Genomic DNA, 18,802 nt, shown 5'->3' with positions numbered 1-18,802 from the left:
TAGCACATCTCGATCACAAATAGCCACATGGAAAGACATCTGTTATCGGCTGCCACACCCAGAAATCACGGCAGATGGAACTCAAGAGAAAAGGGGTACGACTGCCGAACACACTCCCACGATGCTCCTTAGATCTGATAACAGATCTGGACCAGATCTGTCATCAAATCTCACAAAAAAATTAATACACACCTGGTTCCAATATAATTTTTTGTTGGTGTAGATCGATTGCAGAGGAGATCACGATCTATCACGTTCCTGAGATCGTTGGCTTTGATACCATGTTCGAGAATGACAGAGATGCACCGAACCCTAGGAGGAGAGAGAAAGAGAGAGAGAGAGAGAGAGAGAGAGAGAGAGAGAGAGAGAGAGAGAGAGAGAGAGAGGGACAACTGTAGAAAATAAAACTCGTTAACTCTTCTTAGGGCTTCTCTCTATTGTTAAATAGAGAGAGGCAAAAAGGAATAATTACATCTAAGCCCAATATAAAAACATAATTTCAAAAAAACCTCTAATATAAAAGGACTTAACTTAAAAACCACCTATATTCAACACAATGAACGAGATGTTACTACTTTTCTATTGATATATGTAGATGATATCATCATCACAGGGAACTGCAAAGGTCACATTGAGGAAGTAAAGAAGTTGTTAAATCAGAGATTCAAAATGAAAGACTTAGGGGAGCTGCGATATTTCCTTGGAGTGGAAGTTGATAAAAGATGTGATACACTCACACTTACTCAACATAAATACACGTTGGACATTCTGAGCAGGGCCGGTATGAAAGATTGTAAGCCGTCAGCAACTCCAAGTGTCATCCATCAGAAATTGAGTTCTAAAGAAGGGGATATATATGGAGATCCTACTAAGTATCGTAGCATAGTTGGGATGCTGCAATACCTGACCTTCACTAGACCTGATATAGTATATTCGGTTAATCAAGTGTCTCAGTTTATGCATGAACCCCATACATCGCATATGGAGGCAGTCAAACGAATACTTCGTTATCTGAAGGGTATAGTTGGCGATGGACTGGTATACAAGAAAAGTGAATTAGATCCATGCGGCGGTCATGAGATCATTATTTATGTTGTTGCTGATTGGGCGGGTGATCCAGATGAACGACGATCAGTATCTAGTTATTGCAGCTTCATTGGCTCGAACATGGTGTCTTGGAGCAGTAGAAAACAAAAGGTCGTTGCTAGGTCGAGCACTGAGGCTGAATACAGATCAATGGCTGCTGCCACTGCTGAGGCTACATGGATAAGACATCTCCTAACAGAAATGGGAGAACAGATTGCTCGGTCACTGCTACTGTGTGACAATTAAAGTGCCATCAATATGTCTTTCAATCTCATTCATCATAGTCGAGCAAAGCATATTGAGATAGATCAACATTTTGTTAGAAAGAAAGTTGAAGAAAAAGAGATTGAGCCCATGTTTGTGCGAACTGAAAAACAAGTTGCTGACATTTTTACCGAAGGGCTGACAAATGACAGATTTTGGTTTCTGAAAGGCAAGTTGTTCATGGTCCAGGACCATGCACAACTTGATGGAGGCTGAAAAGAAGTCATCAGTTTTGGACCAAACTTATATATATGCAGGACCCGATCCGATCCATGTTCCAGATCGGGTCAAGATCCAATTATACAATGTAAATTAAGATGTCATTAGAGGGTACTTTCGTACCCTAGATTTGTATATTGTATATATGTTTAATAGAATGAAAGACGCGACTCTTGGACGTCTTTTCCCTGCACATCTTTCTCTCCTTTTGGCTCTTTTCTTTTTCCTGCACAGGCACAGGTGAACATGAAACGTGAAGACCTCCCCTTTTAAGACCTATCTCAAGATCATTATTATTGTGTGACAATCAAAGTGCGATAAATATTTCTTTTAATCCCATTCATCACAGTCGTACTAAACATATCGAGATAGATCAACATTTTGTTAGGCAAAAGGTTGAAGAGAAAGAAATTGAGCCATACTATATTCGCACTGAAGATCAAGTGGCTGATATGTTTACAAAGGGACTGACCAAATATTTTTTTTGGTTCTTAAAAAGCAAGTTGTCCATGATTCAAGATCATGCACAACTTGAGGGAGGCTGTTAAAGATGGCGTGTTATGGTTCTGGATTTACATCTGGTCCAGATCCATACTTTAGTTTCTAATTTGCACATGTGCATATACTTGTATTTTGTATTTATAATCAGGGACATTATTGTCCATAGTATTTTTGTAAAACAGTGTATATAAACATAGTTTCTCTAGGTCACGATATTGACCTATTCTGTGCAGCAACCTCCTGTCTTTCTCTTCCTCTTTCTCTGCTGAAGGTTGACGTGGCTGGAAATACAAAGTCTTACACCCCCCTTCTCTCTCTTTTGTGGTTATAAATAGTGTTTTTTCCCCCTTTGTATGCACTTTTGTGCTTGTGTATTGTCCCTTGGTGGACTTATAGTTGTGCTTAAGCACATTATATTTTGTATTTCTGCTGGTTTCATTACAACTGCTATATGACATATCTTTCTCATACCGCACAGGGCAACCATGTTTCTTTGCATTTTTTTTCTGGGTCATGGATTATAGTCTTAGGGGCTACTGATCATATGGTTGCAGAGACTCTCACAATATGCCTCATCCTTGCCTAGTTATACTGTAAAACTTGCTAATGGATCTACCACTCCTATGCTTGGAAAGGGGAGTGCGAGGGCACTTTGGTTCCCCTTTTGTGTTCTATATTCCTAGTTTTTGAATTAATTCACTTTTGGTCAGTTCTTTAACAAAAGACCTAAATTGCTCCATTGCTTTCTCTCCAAATAAATCTGCTCTTCAAGATCTAAAGGCGAGAAGACTTTTCATCATGGTAGTAAGAACCAAGGATTATATTTTTTGGATGAACATCAGACTGTCTTTGATAGAAGAATCAATTCTGACCCCAATTTTTGAAGCAGACCAGTTGTGGCACAATAAACTAGGTTGTTTTTCTTTATCTAAATTTCAATGTGTTATGCCCAGTGTGATCAAAGTAAAGAATTTGTGCTAGAATGTGATGTCTGTCAACAAGCCAAGCATCATTGAGTCTTGTTTCCTAGTGGTATGTCTATAAGTTGAAGTTTTTGCGCTATGATGTATGGGATTGCTACTAATGCTATTTGTAGAAAGTCCCGAGATATATTATATCATCTGTAGATGATTGAACTAGAATAATTATGGTATATTTAATGAAATCCAAGAATGAAATTGCATTTATCTTTTCTGCTTTGCACATAGGGATGTCAATGGATCGGGTTTGTATTGGGTACCTGACCCGAACCTGGATTTCCGGGTATGGGCAAAAAAACTGCCGATCTGAATAATATTGGGGTTGACCTGAACCCAACCCGAGCAAATATGTGGGCCGGGTTTGGGTTATGATTTTTGCCGGTTTCCCAATTTGACCCGAGTGTTTTATATGTATTTTTAGTAAAACTAAACTTCTGAAAGTATATGGATCTAGGTATGGGATTTCAGTTTCATGACCCTGCAAAACCCAAACCCGACAATTTGTTATTTGGGCAAGTTCTGGTACACCTTGATGGGTCGGGTACCCGACCCGTTGACAGACCTATTTGCGCAAATGGTTGAAAAATCATTGCTATATCTTTATTGGGATACTATGCTCAAATAGTCGCATACATATCTCAGCATCTAAGATACTAGGTCAAAAAACATGGGGTTGGACCCAAAACTACTTGCCTCCATACACCTCAATAGAGCAAGTTTGGAGAAAGAAAAACAAACACTTAGTATGAGTCATTAACAGTCTTCTATAAAGTAAGAATATACCTAAATGCTATCAGGGATGCTCTTCTTACTGCAGCCTATCTAATTAATAGAATGCCTAGCGATATGCTTAGTGGTAAAGTTCCCCTTACTATTCTAGATTTGAAGACCAAAGAAAGTGCTATCCCCTACATTGTCTATCAAAGAAACAAAAAGATAAGAAAAGCAAAGTGCATGGAAGTATGGTGTGTTCTCAAGGGGCAAGTTTTTTGTTTTGTTTTTTTCTTATATACATGGCAAAAAAGCTAAGTAACATCTTTTCAGCTCTTTTTTACTCTGAAAACATTCATATTGATATAATTCTTCCACACTCGGGAGACAGGGTACAGGTAGCCTGGCTTTTCTTACTAGTGTTGAAAATTTTAAGCTGCACCATGTAATTGCTGTGTTAATGTGTTTCAGGTCCTGTTGTCATGGATGTTTCGGGGTTTACTGAGAAGGGTTTCAAGCGAAAACTAGCTGTTCAGGCCCTTTTTGGAAAGATATTTTATCTGTCTGAGGTAAGCTGCTCACTTTTCCTTCAACTCTCTTACAAGTTGCATATCCTTAAACCCGTTTCTTGGTTTTAGTATTGTACGATATGCTTTCTAGCCCTTTGTTTCATTTAATCATGACTTTCATATGAAGTCAGAAATCAAAATCACAAGAACTATTTCATGCAACTAAAAGAAATCAATTATTATCAAATTTTAGGTTGTATAATTCTCCATTGTTGATATACATATCCATGTGAAATTAGTTACCTTTTCTTATTGACATCTTGTTTTTCACACGTTATTAGCTCCAAGAGTTCTGTGCCAGGGATAGCTCTCTAAGTGTCAAGGAAATATTTGGCGTCACAGAGTTAGTACCTGTTCTCGATTATTTATTCACCTTATTCTACATTCTGTTCTCCCTAAATTTCGGACATACCATTCTCTTATTTGATTGTTTTCATTTTTATGCTGCTCAGTGAAGATGCAGACACTCTACGAATCCACACACTTTCAGAAGCTGGGGACATGGATTCTCTCCAGAAGATGGTGGATGGTTCAGATCCAGAACCAACCAGTGAACCATCATAATCGGATACAAATTCCTGAGACACTGAAATCTTAAGATGAGCTTGGACACAGAGCTGTTTTTAGTAAATCCGGCTGCTAAACCTTTATACACTTTTTTGTCTAATTATGTTGTTGACAAGAAGCATTATTGCTTGAGGTTTAATATGCGAGAAAATTTTGGTAAATATTGGTTATAAGTTTTAACTGATATCAGCATAGTAATAAATGTTTAAAATGGCAATATACCGACCATTAATTTCTCATGAGAATTTCATTTTTTTTAATTTGCATGTTTTATTGGTAATAAAACTAAAATCAAAATTATGTATGAGTGGTTGTCACAAAAGCCAAAAAACTATTTATGTACCTTGAAAGTGGAGGAAAATACTGTGCTGCTCTATTTATAGAGGGCATCCTATGGCTTGAAAAACAAGTTACTGCCAAAAATTGACCAAATTCCAAAGCTAAAGGTCATACGCTTTGTAAATGGCACATTTATTTACAGAACATAGTAATTGAGAGTGTTATATTATAAACAATTGCATGCTCTGTTTATCAAGATGATTTATCGTGATAAAAAAACATGAACACTGTGATAATACTATAAAGGACATTGACGCTCTCATGATTAATCCCATGTATGCTCCTTATTTTGTGATGTAAATACTAATTTTATGAAAATGATAATGCTATAATATTTGGATGATATTTTCAGCAATTCGCAACATTTGTCAACTATATCATAGGTTCAGATGCGGTACTTAAAAAAATAGAAAATGACCATACTGTATGGTAAAAATGGAGTATTTTCCTAAAAACCTCTTAATTTGCCAAAATCTGTTGGATGACCAAAACCTCAAATAATAAATATAAAAGAATCATTTTAACCTTCGCATGTGCAATTTTTTTTCAAATATGTGAATTTTCTCTCAAATATGTGCTTAAGTATTGCATACAAGATCTGTGATAAACTTTGTCATTGATTTTTTATCTAAAAATGAAGGATTTTGAAAAAATATAAAAAAGAATAAATAAACTAGACACAAATACTTTTTCAACAATACCTAATTGGCTGAAAAACGATGAATAGGCGTTGAGATACAACCCCGACAACATTCATAAAATAGGTGTGGTTACGTCTATCATGATTATTTTATATTATTTTTTGGTCATCTGTGTCAAAAATTTGGAAAAATAATAAAAAGAATAAAGACAGATTGAGCATTAGATTTTCAATGCCAACAAGATCATCTTATTCTGATGAGTGGTTGAGAAAAAAAGTTCTCTGGAAGATAGATTGTTTGGTTGTTCCTGTTTGTAGAGCATAATTTTGTTTCGGCTTTAAAACTTAAAAATGAAAACCCTAAAGTGTTTTTTGGTTATGACTCAAAATAGTAGAGTTATAGGTCTATATCTCAGCTTTTCAACGAATTAAAAATAAAAGTTTTCAACATCGGATCAAAGAGATACAAATATGAGAATAGAGATTGTTCTACAAAAAAATATGCAAACATGCAAATTTTCTTATATATATGCGAATTTCTTCATATATATATGCAAAGTTCCTCGTAAACATGTGAATTTTCTTATATATATACATGTAGATTTCCTCCTAAACATGCAAATTTTCTCTTAAATATACGGAAAGTTTATCTTATATATGCAGATTTTCTCCTAAACATATGACCCCCCCCCCCACACATATATATATGAACTTTGCATATATTTAATAGGAAATTCACTAATTTTAATCATAAATTCGCATGTTTAAGAGTAAATCTGCATATATAGGAAGAACTTTGCATATATTTAGGTGAAAATCTATATGTATATGAAAAAATTCACATGTTTAAGAGGAAATACATATATATAAGGAACTTTGCATATATTTAAGAAAAAATTCGCATATATATATATATATATATATATATATATATATATATATATATGAGAAAATTTACATATTTGCATTTTTTATGAGAAAATCTATATATAGGAGGAACTTTACATATATTTAAAAGAAAATCCATATATGTATAAGAAAATTCACATGTTTAGGAGGAAATCTGCATATATAAGAAGAATTTTGCATATATATGAGGAAATTCACACATTTTCATATTTTCTGGAGAACAATATATGTTCTTAAATTTGTATCTCTCTGGTTTGATGTCAAAAACTTGTGTTTTTAAAGTCATTAAAAAGCTGAGACATATGCTTATAACTCTACTATTTTGAGTCATAATAAAAAACCCTTTTAGGGTTCCCGCTTTTTAGTTCTAAGGCTGGAACAAAAATATGCTCTACAGACAGGAACACTCGAACAATATATCTTTCAGAAGACTTTTCTTTTCAGCCGCTCATCAGATCAAGGTGATCTTGGTGGCGTTAGAAAGCTAACACCCTGATCTATCTTTGTCCTTTTTATTATTTTTTTTAGATTTTTGGTGCACATGGCCAAAAAATAGTATATAATAATTAGGATAGGGACAACCACTCATGTTCATCTCTTGTTTTAAGAATGCTGTAATGGTTGCATCTCAGTGTTCATTCATCATTTTTCAGCGAATCAAGTGTCATTGAAAAGATATTTCTATATAGTTTCTTTGTTCTTTTTTGTTTTTTTCGAAATCCTTCATTTTCTGGGTTAAAAATCAATGACAAAGTCTGTCACAGATCTGGGATGCAATACTTAGGTATATATTTGGAAAGAAATTCGAATATCTGAAAGAAATTCACACATGCGAAGGCATTGTGTGAATTTTGGCAAATTATGGGTTTTTTTAGAAAAATATGTCATTTTACTATACAGTACCATCATTTTCTATTAAAAAAATTGGGTGTGGGAGTGTGTGTGTATATATATATATATATATATATATATATATATATATATATATATATTAACAATTTTAAGTTAACCCAAGCTTGGGTTCGATTGGGTTTGATCCTTGCACGAAAGACGAAAGAAGAAAGAAAAAAGAAGAAAGAAGAGGAGGCAACAAAAAGAGAAGGAAGAAAAAGAAAGAGAGGAGGAAGAGGTGGAGAAGGAAGAAGAAAAAAGACGGGAGGAGGAGAAGAAGAAGAAGAGAGGAGGAGGAACATAGAGAGAGATATGTACCTTCATCATCACCGCTATCAAAAGAGGAGAGGAAGAGGCCATCATCGCAATGAGTTAGGGTGGGGGGGGGGGACGAGTTGTGCCCTAAATACGTGCCGCACCCGCATCTCATTGATGGCAGCCTATTTGGCAAGTCCATGTGACATAGTTTGTCATTATGAATATAATTGATTATGGTTCATTATTTTAATTTCTTGTGCACATGCTTGTCGCTATTCACATTTGAGTGATGATACTACAAAGGACATGAAGTTATTGTGGTAAAATCCTAGATCGCTTATCATTTTGTGCTCGTGGTACAAGCAACACAACTGTGCTGAATTGAGTAGACGTAATTGGTATATGGTTCTGTTATAATCAAGACTCTCTCTCTCTCAGCTGCCAGCATTAGCTTCTGCGTACTCTTATGTTTTCTGCAGCTTGAGTTGCATGGTTGCTGGTTGATAAGATGGTGAATCTTCCCAATTCCACGAACAAAAAAGCCATGCTTTATTGCACTTCCCTATTCGCTAAATGCCCAACTTCCCTTTACATATTGCAATCAAACATTGACTATGAGACTTGTAGCCTTTATTCAAGTGGCCAAGTGTAATATTCTGAACCTAGATTATGACTTGAAATTTTATTGAAAAGCTGCGAAGATAGTTATAACGGTGGATCTGATGCATGACTAACGGCATTTAGAAATGAATGATATAGCTCAAATTTGAAATGTTAAAATAGAAGTATTGAACTACAATACAGATAGCCTTCAGGATAAAACTACCTACCTGTTTAGCATTTTTGTAGGTTTAGATGACAGCTGAGAATGTTGCTGTGCATCAGTACAGTTCTGGACCAACCACTACTAGGATTTCAGCCCCCATGAAAATGATAAAATGCCCCCAGTATTGTGTGCAGCCACAGCAAATGCTGAAGATTTTATAACAGTTGTGTTCCATGGGGCATGTTTTGTTCTCAAAGACCTTGGATGAGCAATGTATTTTGCTACATTACAAAAATACCACAGATATGGTTTCTATATGTGCATGCATGAAGAAGCCGTCGATAGAGGATAACACCACTACCAGTTAAATAACCTGCATTTGTGAAATATAAGCACTGAATATTGTCAATTGATTAGAATTGTGGTATCATAATCAGATGCCTTGTGCAGCGCACCTTAAACAAGCACTCCCCCAAACCAAAAACTACAAATGGAGGGAGACGGCGTATATATGTTACAAAGGCAACATGGCCATCATAAACTCAGAACAGCATACCATGCTGGATCCTGCGGAGTAAATAAGAAACCCACGACGATTTTGGTCACTCAACCTGTTTCTAGGACAATTGAGTAGATGTGCAGATGCTGATATGGTCTCCCTGCTTTTGTCACTCATCTATTTGACTGCTGGGAGGGCGAAAATTAACCATGTACATGCCAACCAGAGTTACTGCAGCACCAGCAAGTTGCACAGTCGAGAATGTCTCATCCAAATACAAATATCTATTTACCAAGTAAAAGAAAATTTTAGAACACTAAATTAAGTAAAGCAGTAGAATATAGAGCTTCTCCATATAGGTAATTTAATATTTTCCATAGCCAATATCATACCCGAAGATGGATGCAAACATTGGTGTTAAAAATGTAAGTGAGCTGAGTTTTGTCAAGCTACCTGCAGGCACATATATTATCCATAAGAATTTCATTTTACATTGAATAAATTTAAAAAATTTGATGAAAAAGGAAAAATAAAATCCTAAGAAACAAGGTTCAAAGAATATATCAAACTTCATGTCATTAATCATGATTGACAATTGTAGGAAACATTTAGCAACAAATGGCTCATTTCCATATACAGACGCTTCAAATAATTGTCAAATTCATGTGAGGACGATGATCAACAAATGACACTCAAATTAATAAATGAAAAAGAGATTATGGATTACTCAGACCGAGCATGTTGATTATATTAATCAATTGGAGTTGCATTCATGCACAATTTAAATTCTTCACCCAAGACTGATAGGAAAATACTAACTATATCTTTCAAACTTCAATGCAGATCCTGCTCTTACACAAAAACAAGAAACGTACTGAAATAAAATTGCATAAACTGAACCAACTTAGACACGAGGCAATCTTATTTCAAAGTTAGAAGAGCAAAGATATCTATTAAAAAAAAGATTGAAGAATGAAAATATGGATTTGACCTTTAGTTGCATTGTAGAAGTACACCCCATAGCTGATGGCGCTTCCAAATATAGATGTATAGGCAAGTGCTAAAAGATCATTGGATGTAAGGTCTCTAAAGCTTCCAATGATCGCTGGATCATTATTTAGTATAGAGATCGCCAGAAGGGGAAGCCCTCCAATAACCATGTGCTGTTAATGACAGAAATGTCAACTTCTCTCACTACTGAAAGCACCGCTAAATCATGCAATAATGCCAACAAAAGAAAATATCATATGAAATACTTGCCAATGCTTCAAATAACACATCCTTGCAATCACCATACTTAATTCAAAAAACAAAAGTATCTCAAATGCTTAAAAAAAGGTATAGTTTCACAATAATTGCCCATACCATTGTGAAACTGAGTTCTAGCATAAAAGCAAGTTCTTGAAGCTTTTGAACCTGGTGACACAGAAGCAACTGTATAATAAACATATATGCACATGCACTGGCTGTCAATGGCTCGGGTTTGTATCGGGTACCTGACCCGACCTGAACACGAATTTCCAGGTATGGGCACAAAAAGTGCCAACCCGAATAATATTCGGGTTGACCTGAACCCGAAACGAGCAATATGTGGGCTGGGTTTGAGTTATGATTTTTGCCGGGCACCCAACCTGACCTGGCCTTTTTGCCGGGTACCTGACCCGATCCAAGCATTTTATTTGTATTTTTAGTAAAAGTAAACTTCTGAAATTATACGGATCCGGGTTTGGGATTTTATTTTCATGACCGGGCAAAACCTGAGCCCAACAATTTGTTATTTTGGCGGGTTCTAGTACCCGACCAATTGACAGCCCCTACATGCACACAGACAAATACGTGTACATTTTCAAGAAAAAATTGATGTGAGGTTGCCTATTGTATACAAAGATTCCAGCCTCACAAATGATGCTTGAGAGGCAAGACAGAAATCACCCATGAAATGACTGTTGGAAATTCATAAGAAATATGTGAAATTTACATAAATATGGAGATTTAAAGGAAAAAAAGATAATGAAGTGCAACAAATTATGATCTTTAGTAATTTAACCTTAATAAGGAAGGAACTTTACATGTAAAATAGTTTTCACCCACAAATACGGGAGTAATTTGCACAGATATTTCTAGTGTAACTTTTGAAGTTTCACTCAAAAGTTGAATTTCGGTTGTGTGTGAAAAGTTACCGACTCACAAAACTGTGTCAAAAACAAATTTTGCAGCCTCAGACTTTGGGGGTACAAGTAGAAGGCTGAAGTCTCAGAATTTGGCTTGATAAGTTGCTAAAAACTAAACTAAGCTCAATAAAGTATGGAAGAGACATACCCATCCAGTTGCCATGACTGGATCAGAGTACTTGGACACCCAGCGCACCATTATCGTTCCTATTGCCATGCTTTGGGCAGCAAGAAACATCCACCATTCTCCACTGCCCCAGATAGTTGAACTACCATCAAAAGTCAGTGCAGGAACCTGTGCAGACAAGTCGTGAGATATTGATAAAAGTAACCGAGCAAAAGAAAAAAACTGTTATCTATGCCATGCTTTCCAGTTAAAACTTAAAAAAGATGCTTTATTTTGCCCATGACAACTAAAATTGTTAATGCTTTACGTTACTAAAACAGCCATAAATTTCAGAGTTCTTATTATCTAAAGTAGAGAAGTACCATTTTAGGTTTTGTAGATCAGTTTTGGATTACACCATTTGAAGGGAATGCCTAAATGCAGCTTCTGAAACAAGGGAAAAAGAAAAAGAAAAAGAAAATAAAAGCAATTATAGGTTATTCTCTACTTCCACTGACAAATTTTGCTTAACTTCACATCTAGCATGTGAAAAATGAAGCATGCCACCCCAAGAGAAAGGGATTGCTCCGAAAGAAATTTCATGCCAAAGGTGTTAGAGAAAATAGAACCAACCTTGTTAAAACTAAAAAAGAAAAAGAGTAGGAAGAGCTAAAGTAGGCAAAGAGATTACAAAATTAAAGAGAAACTTAACCTCAAGAAGTAGAAGTCCGATAACACCAAGCACAAGGCCAGCAGCTCCAACCCCACCAATGGTCTCTCCAAACAGAATGGATGCAAGGATTGAAACTGTCAAAGGCTGTGAATCAATGATAACCTGCAAATATAGTATAAAAAGGCTATATTGAACTGTTTCTATGAAATTTGAACAGGAAACAAGCACTTCAGTCTCAGCGGGTCATAAGCTCATACCGAATTTGATGCCAATTCTTAGAGAAAGATGGTGCTTTAAGCTAATTTCAGCATCACTAGCTAGAACTTGAAAGCCTCAAGAAGAGAGCATTACTTAACTATGTAAACACAAAATCTCAACCAATCAGATTAAGCATTACAAGGTATCCATGCTGCATGTTTCTCTCACATCAACAGCCAAGAAATGCAATAGCAGAAGAACCCGCTGGTTTTGCAATGATAACACATTTCCAAAACTCAGAAACATTGTTCCACCAAATTCAAGCAGCCTGCTCTAAGAAGCACTAGAGGCTTACTAAGGAGAAATGCAGTTGATCCTAAATTAGCATGATACTTGAAGAGTGATGGTGCCTCTGATCTCTGAAGTGTGAAAGAAAACCTCCAATCCCTAGAAAAGACGGAGGGAAGCTTAGAAAGGCCACCTTACACAAACAACAATGAATTTACCAAGAAAGAGTTGCATCTGTCTTTTTAATGAGAAAATTGGTTTAAACCAAGTGATTGTCCTAAATTCAAAATTTTCACGAGATGAAATGCTGAAAACTAGAGAACCTCTTCAGGGTCGAAGACTCCCCGTACGTCAATAAATACAACTTTTTAGGAGGAGCTATAAGATCTTTCATAAACATAAATTGTACACTTTTTCCAGCTAAATCCTTACACTTCAAATTAGCAACATACGCAATATCATAACAACGATATTAACAAAAAGAACAACAACCAACGAAACTTAACTCATACAGAGCAAAACCAAAGTATTTAAAAAAGAAAAATCAACTTACACTTCCCAACCCAGCTGACGTCCTCTGCAACCCTTCAGCAAGAAACCCCTGTTTTTTTTTTAATTCAATCCCCACAAAACAGAAAAGAAAGTAAAGCAAAAATCAATATCTATCCACAAATCCCCCTAACAAAAAAACCACGCAAAAAGGACAAAAAACTCAAAAACTTAGAAATTCTTCTTCTTTCTTCTCCCTTTCCTGTCATCCTTTTATTGGTCCAAAACTTCATGGGCATCTACCTTTATGATCCATACCCCATCCCTCATGATTTCAAAGGTTTCCTTGGTATCTTTGCAATGCCCACCTGAAAACAAGCGGCGTCCACCAATGCGAAGAGTGCGATCGATACCCACGCCATCAAGCCGGAAGGGGACCTCCTCTCGGTGCAACTCGCATAGCCCAACAAAAGCAACCCCGAAGGTATCAACCTGACCGCCGCTACGAAGAAGGGCCCGGCCTTCGGAAGGACCTCCTTCATCGCCACCATCGCCGTTCCCCAGAAGAAAAACGGCGAGACCAAGACGGCCCACTCCAAGGCTCGGGAGAAGAGACCGGTATCCGACTCGTTCTCCGATCCCTCCACATCGACACACGATACCAACTTCGTCTTCTCGTCGGAGACCACGCACTCGACGTCCAGGCCGGTTCCGATGCAATCGACGGGTGGGGACTCCATTTCCGAGGTGGGTTTTCTGCACTTCGTGATTTTAAGAGTTCTGGATCCGTTGGGCCCTCTTGGAATTTGCAAGTTCTTGAGTTTGGTGGAGCTTAGTGTGGCCCATGATCGCCTTTCCCACGGCTTGTGAGGGACTGTAGTGGAATTTCTTATGCGTGAGAAATTCAGGGAATGGCGAAGGAGAAAACTGCTGGTAGTAGACATGGCGTGAAAGAAGGAAAATGATAATAATAATTTTACAGTATTTTCTTATGTTTCATTTTCTAGGAATAGAATATAGGCATAAAAACTTTCATTCCCATGAGAGCTGAGCTTCATTCTGTGGTTGAAGCAGGATAAGTAGTTAGGTACTGAGTGATATTTGCTGTCACAAAGACGAAAATACCCCTTATCCTAAGTGTCACCAAACAGGGGTTTGGTAGCTAACCCAAGGTTTTTTCACAAGTGAACAAGATTCAAGATTCAAGATTCAAGGTGTTTATTCAATATCAAATTTACATGAATGGAAAATAAAAGCTTCTTTTCTTTTCTTCACCATATGTCTATGGCTCTTTTAAGCAGCTGATCCTTTTTTAAGAAGCTTGGCAAAATCTTTTTTCTTTTTTCTTTGGAAGGAGGAAGAGACTAAACATTTGACCCTATGTAAACACCACTTCCAATCCAATTTACATGTCTTCATAAAGCAGCCAACGTTCATTCTCAACTAGGATCAATTTCTCTATGAAATTCCTAGTTGAATTACTTTATAGCTTCCTTTTTCATAGTAAAACTGATATGGAATTGTCTTTCATTCTAAAGCATAACTTGTATTCATGCATTTTATATTAATACAGAGTTTGCTTTTAATAATATAGCCATTCCTACCCTCTTATGTCAATCCCGAGCCTCTTATCTCGGTGAAATTAAAATAGAAAAAACTCATATTGGGTTTAGGATAATCAAAACTCGACTTCAATCACATCGAGGTGACATTTTACCGCAGAGTCATGTCCCTTCCTTACCCCATCTCAAATCTTATGGTTCCTTTGAATGAACATGAATGAAACTCCGTGAGCCACGTGGTTTTTTCCCGATGTTTCAAAAATAAAATGCTAGCATATAGGCATTTAGGAGTCCGAAGGTTCGATTGGAAATTAATTACTAAAGAAAGTTGTGTTTCAGCTCAGTAGGTCAGACCACTCATTTAAGACAGTGCAATGACCAACAAAGTAATTGGTAAAGATATTTTATGGTAATCTAACAAAGTACGGCTGTGGTAGATGCCTGTGTGATAGAGTAGGAGCCATATTAATTAGCAAGATATTTCATGGTTGATGCTTGTGTGATAGAGTAGGAGCCACATTAATTAGAAAGATATTTCATGGTTGATGCCTCTGTCATAGAGTATAGAGTAGGAGCCAGTGCATTCATCCACTAGGAAGGTTGGTGATAGGTAAATTTGTAAGACACAGACATGCATTTGGTCTTTTGCAGATGGTTGCCCTTATATATATATATATATATATATATATATATAAACCTAAATACCCATCAAGAGTATTTCAGTTTTTTCATTGAATATACGTCTGATATTTTTATTTCTTTTGTATTTTGTTTTTTTTACTTTATTCATGATAGAAACAACTCCATGTAGCTGCTGCCCCCAACCCCCACATGGGGCTGCCTCCTTTGGCCCTTCATTGTATTATAAATAGGCCCCTTTGGCCTTGTATATTTTTATCTCTTTTCAAGAGAGCCTCTATGCAATAACAAGTTATTTGACCCTTGTGTGGGCGATATGATTATTTAATCAAGTATGGTACCAGAGCTTTGGTGGTTCAAAAGCAATTTTTTAGAAAAAAGATTGTGATAACATTAAGAGGAGGATCGTAAGCCTGATGAATACAATGAATCATAGATTATTGTATCGAGAAGCACATCATCTCTTAAGCAAGTCTTGTATTACATTTTTTTCTCTTTCTCTTATTCTCTTTACTCTCTTTACCTTTTCTCTTCACATTGTAAAGAAATAGAGAATGAGAGAGAAGTAATAATCGTCATTCTTGCACGCCTAAATGATACAAATTATGTGATGTGGACATCCATAGTAAAATACAAAATATGATAAACAAGACTATGAAGTTTGGTGGACGATATCGAAAAAGCGCCAAAACTCATTCTTACAAAAATTGAAAATAGAGAAAAAGTTGCTCTTCAAGGAGGGAAAATGGGTAAAGTCATTTTCAATTATGAAAAAAAATGGAAAGAATGAAGGATGGGTTATTCCAAGATAATTGAATGACTCATCAATAGTGTGGACATCCACAAGTGTTCTAGTTTGGCAAAATTTGATTTCGCTAGTGATGCATGAAAATATCTTAAAGACAACTATAGTCTTAAAGATATTGCACATATGTAATGTTCAAAATAAGGTAAGAACCATGACTCAAGAAGAAATGAGCATTAGAGAATACTATAATGCACTCTCTCTTCTTTGGGATGAATTGACTCTTCTTGAGCCAAAATGACATTGCCCACAAGATGTAGAACTCTATGAAAAATAAATTAAAATGGAGCATTTCTACAAATTTATTAATGGGCTTAGATCTGAATTTGAATGAACCAAGTTGGCTCCCCTTCATAGAGGAGGTATACCATCCATAGTAGAAACTCTTGAAAATTTGACTATGAAGAAAAATAGATTGAAGAAGCCTTCCGCTTCAAAAGATAAAGAATTCGTGCTTGCCATATCAAAGTTTGGTAATCACACTAGAAGCTACAAACTTTCTCATTTTGTAAAAAATGAGAATGAAAGAAACCCCAACAACTATAAAAGGAATGAAAAGATGGGTGACCATGAATAAAAAAAGGTAAAAAAATAATTTGCTATCATTGTTATGAATCGGGACACATCAAACATTTTTATCCCAAAAGAAAGAAGGATGGTCATAAAGAAGACAAAAGAGTTGCTTCGGTTGAAAGAAGTGATATAAACGACTCCAAATGCATTGACTCACTCTCTTTGGCTCAACTAACGGAATCACTACAACTCATGCTTAAAAATGAAGCTCTCTCTTTTTCAAGAGCGACCATATCTACAAGTGGTGACCATGGTAAGACCTCTTGGATCCTAGACTCTGGTGCTTCTTTTCATATGACTCCAAATGAGTTCATATTGTCCGAATATAATTTTAACCCAAATGACTTTTATGTTTCAACTGCCGATGAAACATCCTTAAAAATCAAAAGTTTTATAATTTTTCAAAAACCCTAAATCTTTCACATACCAAATATTAGAGTAGTACCAAAATTAAATTTAAATCTTTTATTGGTTTTTCAAATTACGGACCATGGTTGCAAAGTATTGTTTTCATCTAATGATTGTCTAATAAAGGATCTTCAGTCCGAAAAGCCGATTGGGTGAGGCCATAAAAGAGATATCTATGTCATGGACAATCTTGAGTCACCAAAACAATCGTTTTCTAATTTTATGAAAAAAAAAGATATAGAAATTTGACACAAAAGATCAAAACATCCTAGTGTGACTAAATTACACTTGTTTTTATTTCTTTCAAATTATAAAGAAAGAGATTTTGTGTGTGAATATTGCTTTCTTGGCAAAATGAAGTCTTTGCCCTTTGGATCAAGACATTTTATAACTAAGAACCCATTTGAGTTAATACATTCGGATGTATGGGGACCGACTCTAGTTGTATCCAAGGGAGGAGTATCCTATTATGTTGTGTTTGTAGATGACTATAGTAGACATTCTTGGATATTTTTTTTAAAACAAAAATCAAAAGTATTTGATTGTTTTAAAAAAATTCATTATTATATCAAGAATCAATTTAAAACTAATATTCAAATCTTTAGAACCGATAACGGGGGGAAATTTGTGTCAAAAGAATTCAAAAATTATCTTAGCCTAAATGAGATTGTTCACTAAAAATTGTGTCCATACACTCCTCAACAAAATAAACTAGCCGAGAGGAAACATAGACACATTATTAAGACCACTAAAACACTTTTTGTGTCTAAAAATATTTCAAAAGTATTTTGGGCCGAAGTCGCCCTTATGACAGTCTATTTGATAAATAGAATGCCTTAAAAAAATATTGAAAATATCTCTCATATTGAAAAACTTTTTAAAACATCTTTCGATTATAAAAGGTTAGGGGTCTTTGGATGCAAATGCTTTGTCCTTACCAATAAGAATGACAAACTTTCTCCAAAAGCAATCTCTTGTATCTTTCTAGGCTATGTCGAAAATCAAAAGGGATATAGATGTTATGACATTGAAAGAAACAAATTGTATGTTTCTCGAAATGTCACTTTTCTTGAAAATAAAATTGGTTTTAGCAAGAAAAAAATCCAAGAAAGTTGTAACTACTTGTTTCTTTTTTATCTTGTCATAATGCAAATGAGAATGTGAATGGGGGTCTTAATAATATAGACATATCTCACAATAACATACAAACCTATGCTCGACGTATCAAAGATTATTCACCATGTGGATTAGAAAGATATGCCCAAAATCAAGAAGTAAATTCTTCTAGTCTTAAAAAATTCATAAGAATTTCAAAAGCCCCTAATAGATTTGTATCCTATGATTCTTTTAAACGTAGGCATAGATCATGCCTAATGGCCATACACTCATATTCTGAACCACAATCTTAACATGAGGCTAAACATCATCAAGAATAGATTAAGGCTATGAATGATGAATTAGAAGCTTTGAAAAAAGCAAAAACTTAAAAAATTCAAACATTACCTAAAGGAAGAAAAACTATAAGATGCAAATGGGTCTACAAGATAAAAATCAAATGTGATGAAACATTAGAACGATACAAAGCCAGGTTAGTAGTTAAGGGATACAATAAAAAATATAGAATAGACTACAATGAGACGTTTGCCCTAGTTGCTCGAATGACCACTGTTAGAACTCTCATTGCTATAGCA

General features: G+C 35.6%; 2 protein-coding genes across 2 annotated transcripts in view; one reads left to right on the top strand and one right to left on the bottom strand.

Moving 5' to 3' along the window:
• LOC149835714 (uncharacterized) overlaps positions 1-5,099 on the top strand; it is a 62,086-nt gene extending 56,987 nt beyond the window's left edge. Inside the window, exons 4-6 of the mRNA XM_090008701.1 lie at positions 4,233-4,330; positions 4,612-4,673; positions 4,783-5,099. Of these exons, the coding sequence (XP_089864827.1) occupies positions 4,233-4,330; positions 4,612-4,673; positions 4,783-4,894 (272 nt within the window). The 3' untranslated portion in view covers positions 4,895-5,099. The remainder of the gene's footprint in view (positions 1-4,232; positions 4,331-4,611; positions 4,674-4,782) is intronic.
• Positions 5,100-9,078: 3,979 nt separating this feature from the next.
• LOC149835713 (nodulin MtN21 /EamA-like transporter family protein) lies at positions 9,079-14,196 on the bottom strand. The gene is made up of 7 exons (XM_090008700.1): positions 13,493-14,196; positions 13,189-13,236; positions 12,189-12,311; positions 11,519-11,665; positions 10,191-10,362; positions 9,592-9,652; positions 9,079-9,483 (listed from the first exon to the last, which is right to left on the bottom strand). Exons 1-7 carry the CDS (start codon positions 14,066-14,068, stop codon positions 9,369-9,371), a joined length of 1,242 nt encoding a protein of 413 aa, XP_089864826.1. The 5' UTR covers positions 14,069-14,196; the 3' UTR covers positions 9,079-9,368.
• Positions 14,197-18,802: the final 4,606 nt, after the last annotated feature.

This window comes from Nuphar pumila, chromosome 6 (genome assembly GCF_984573655.1).
Source record: "Nuphar pumila chromosome 6, dmNupPumi1.hap1.1, whole genome shotgun sequence".
NCBI lineage: Eukaryota > Viridiplantae > Streptophyta > Magnoliopsida > Nymphaeales > Nymphaeaceae > Nuphar > Nuphar pumila.
This window is presented reverse-complemented; position numbering and strand designations above follow the sequence as displayed.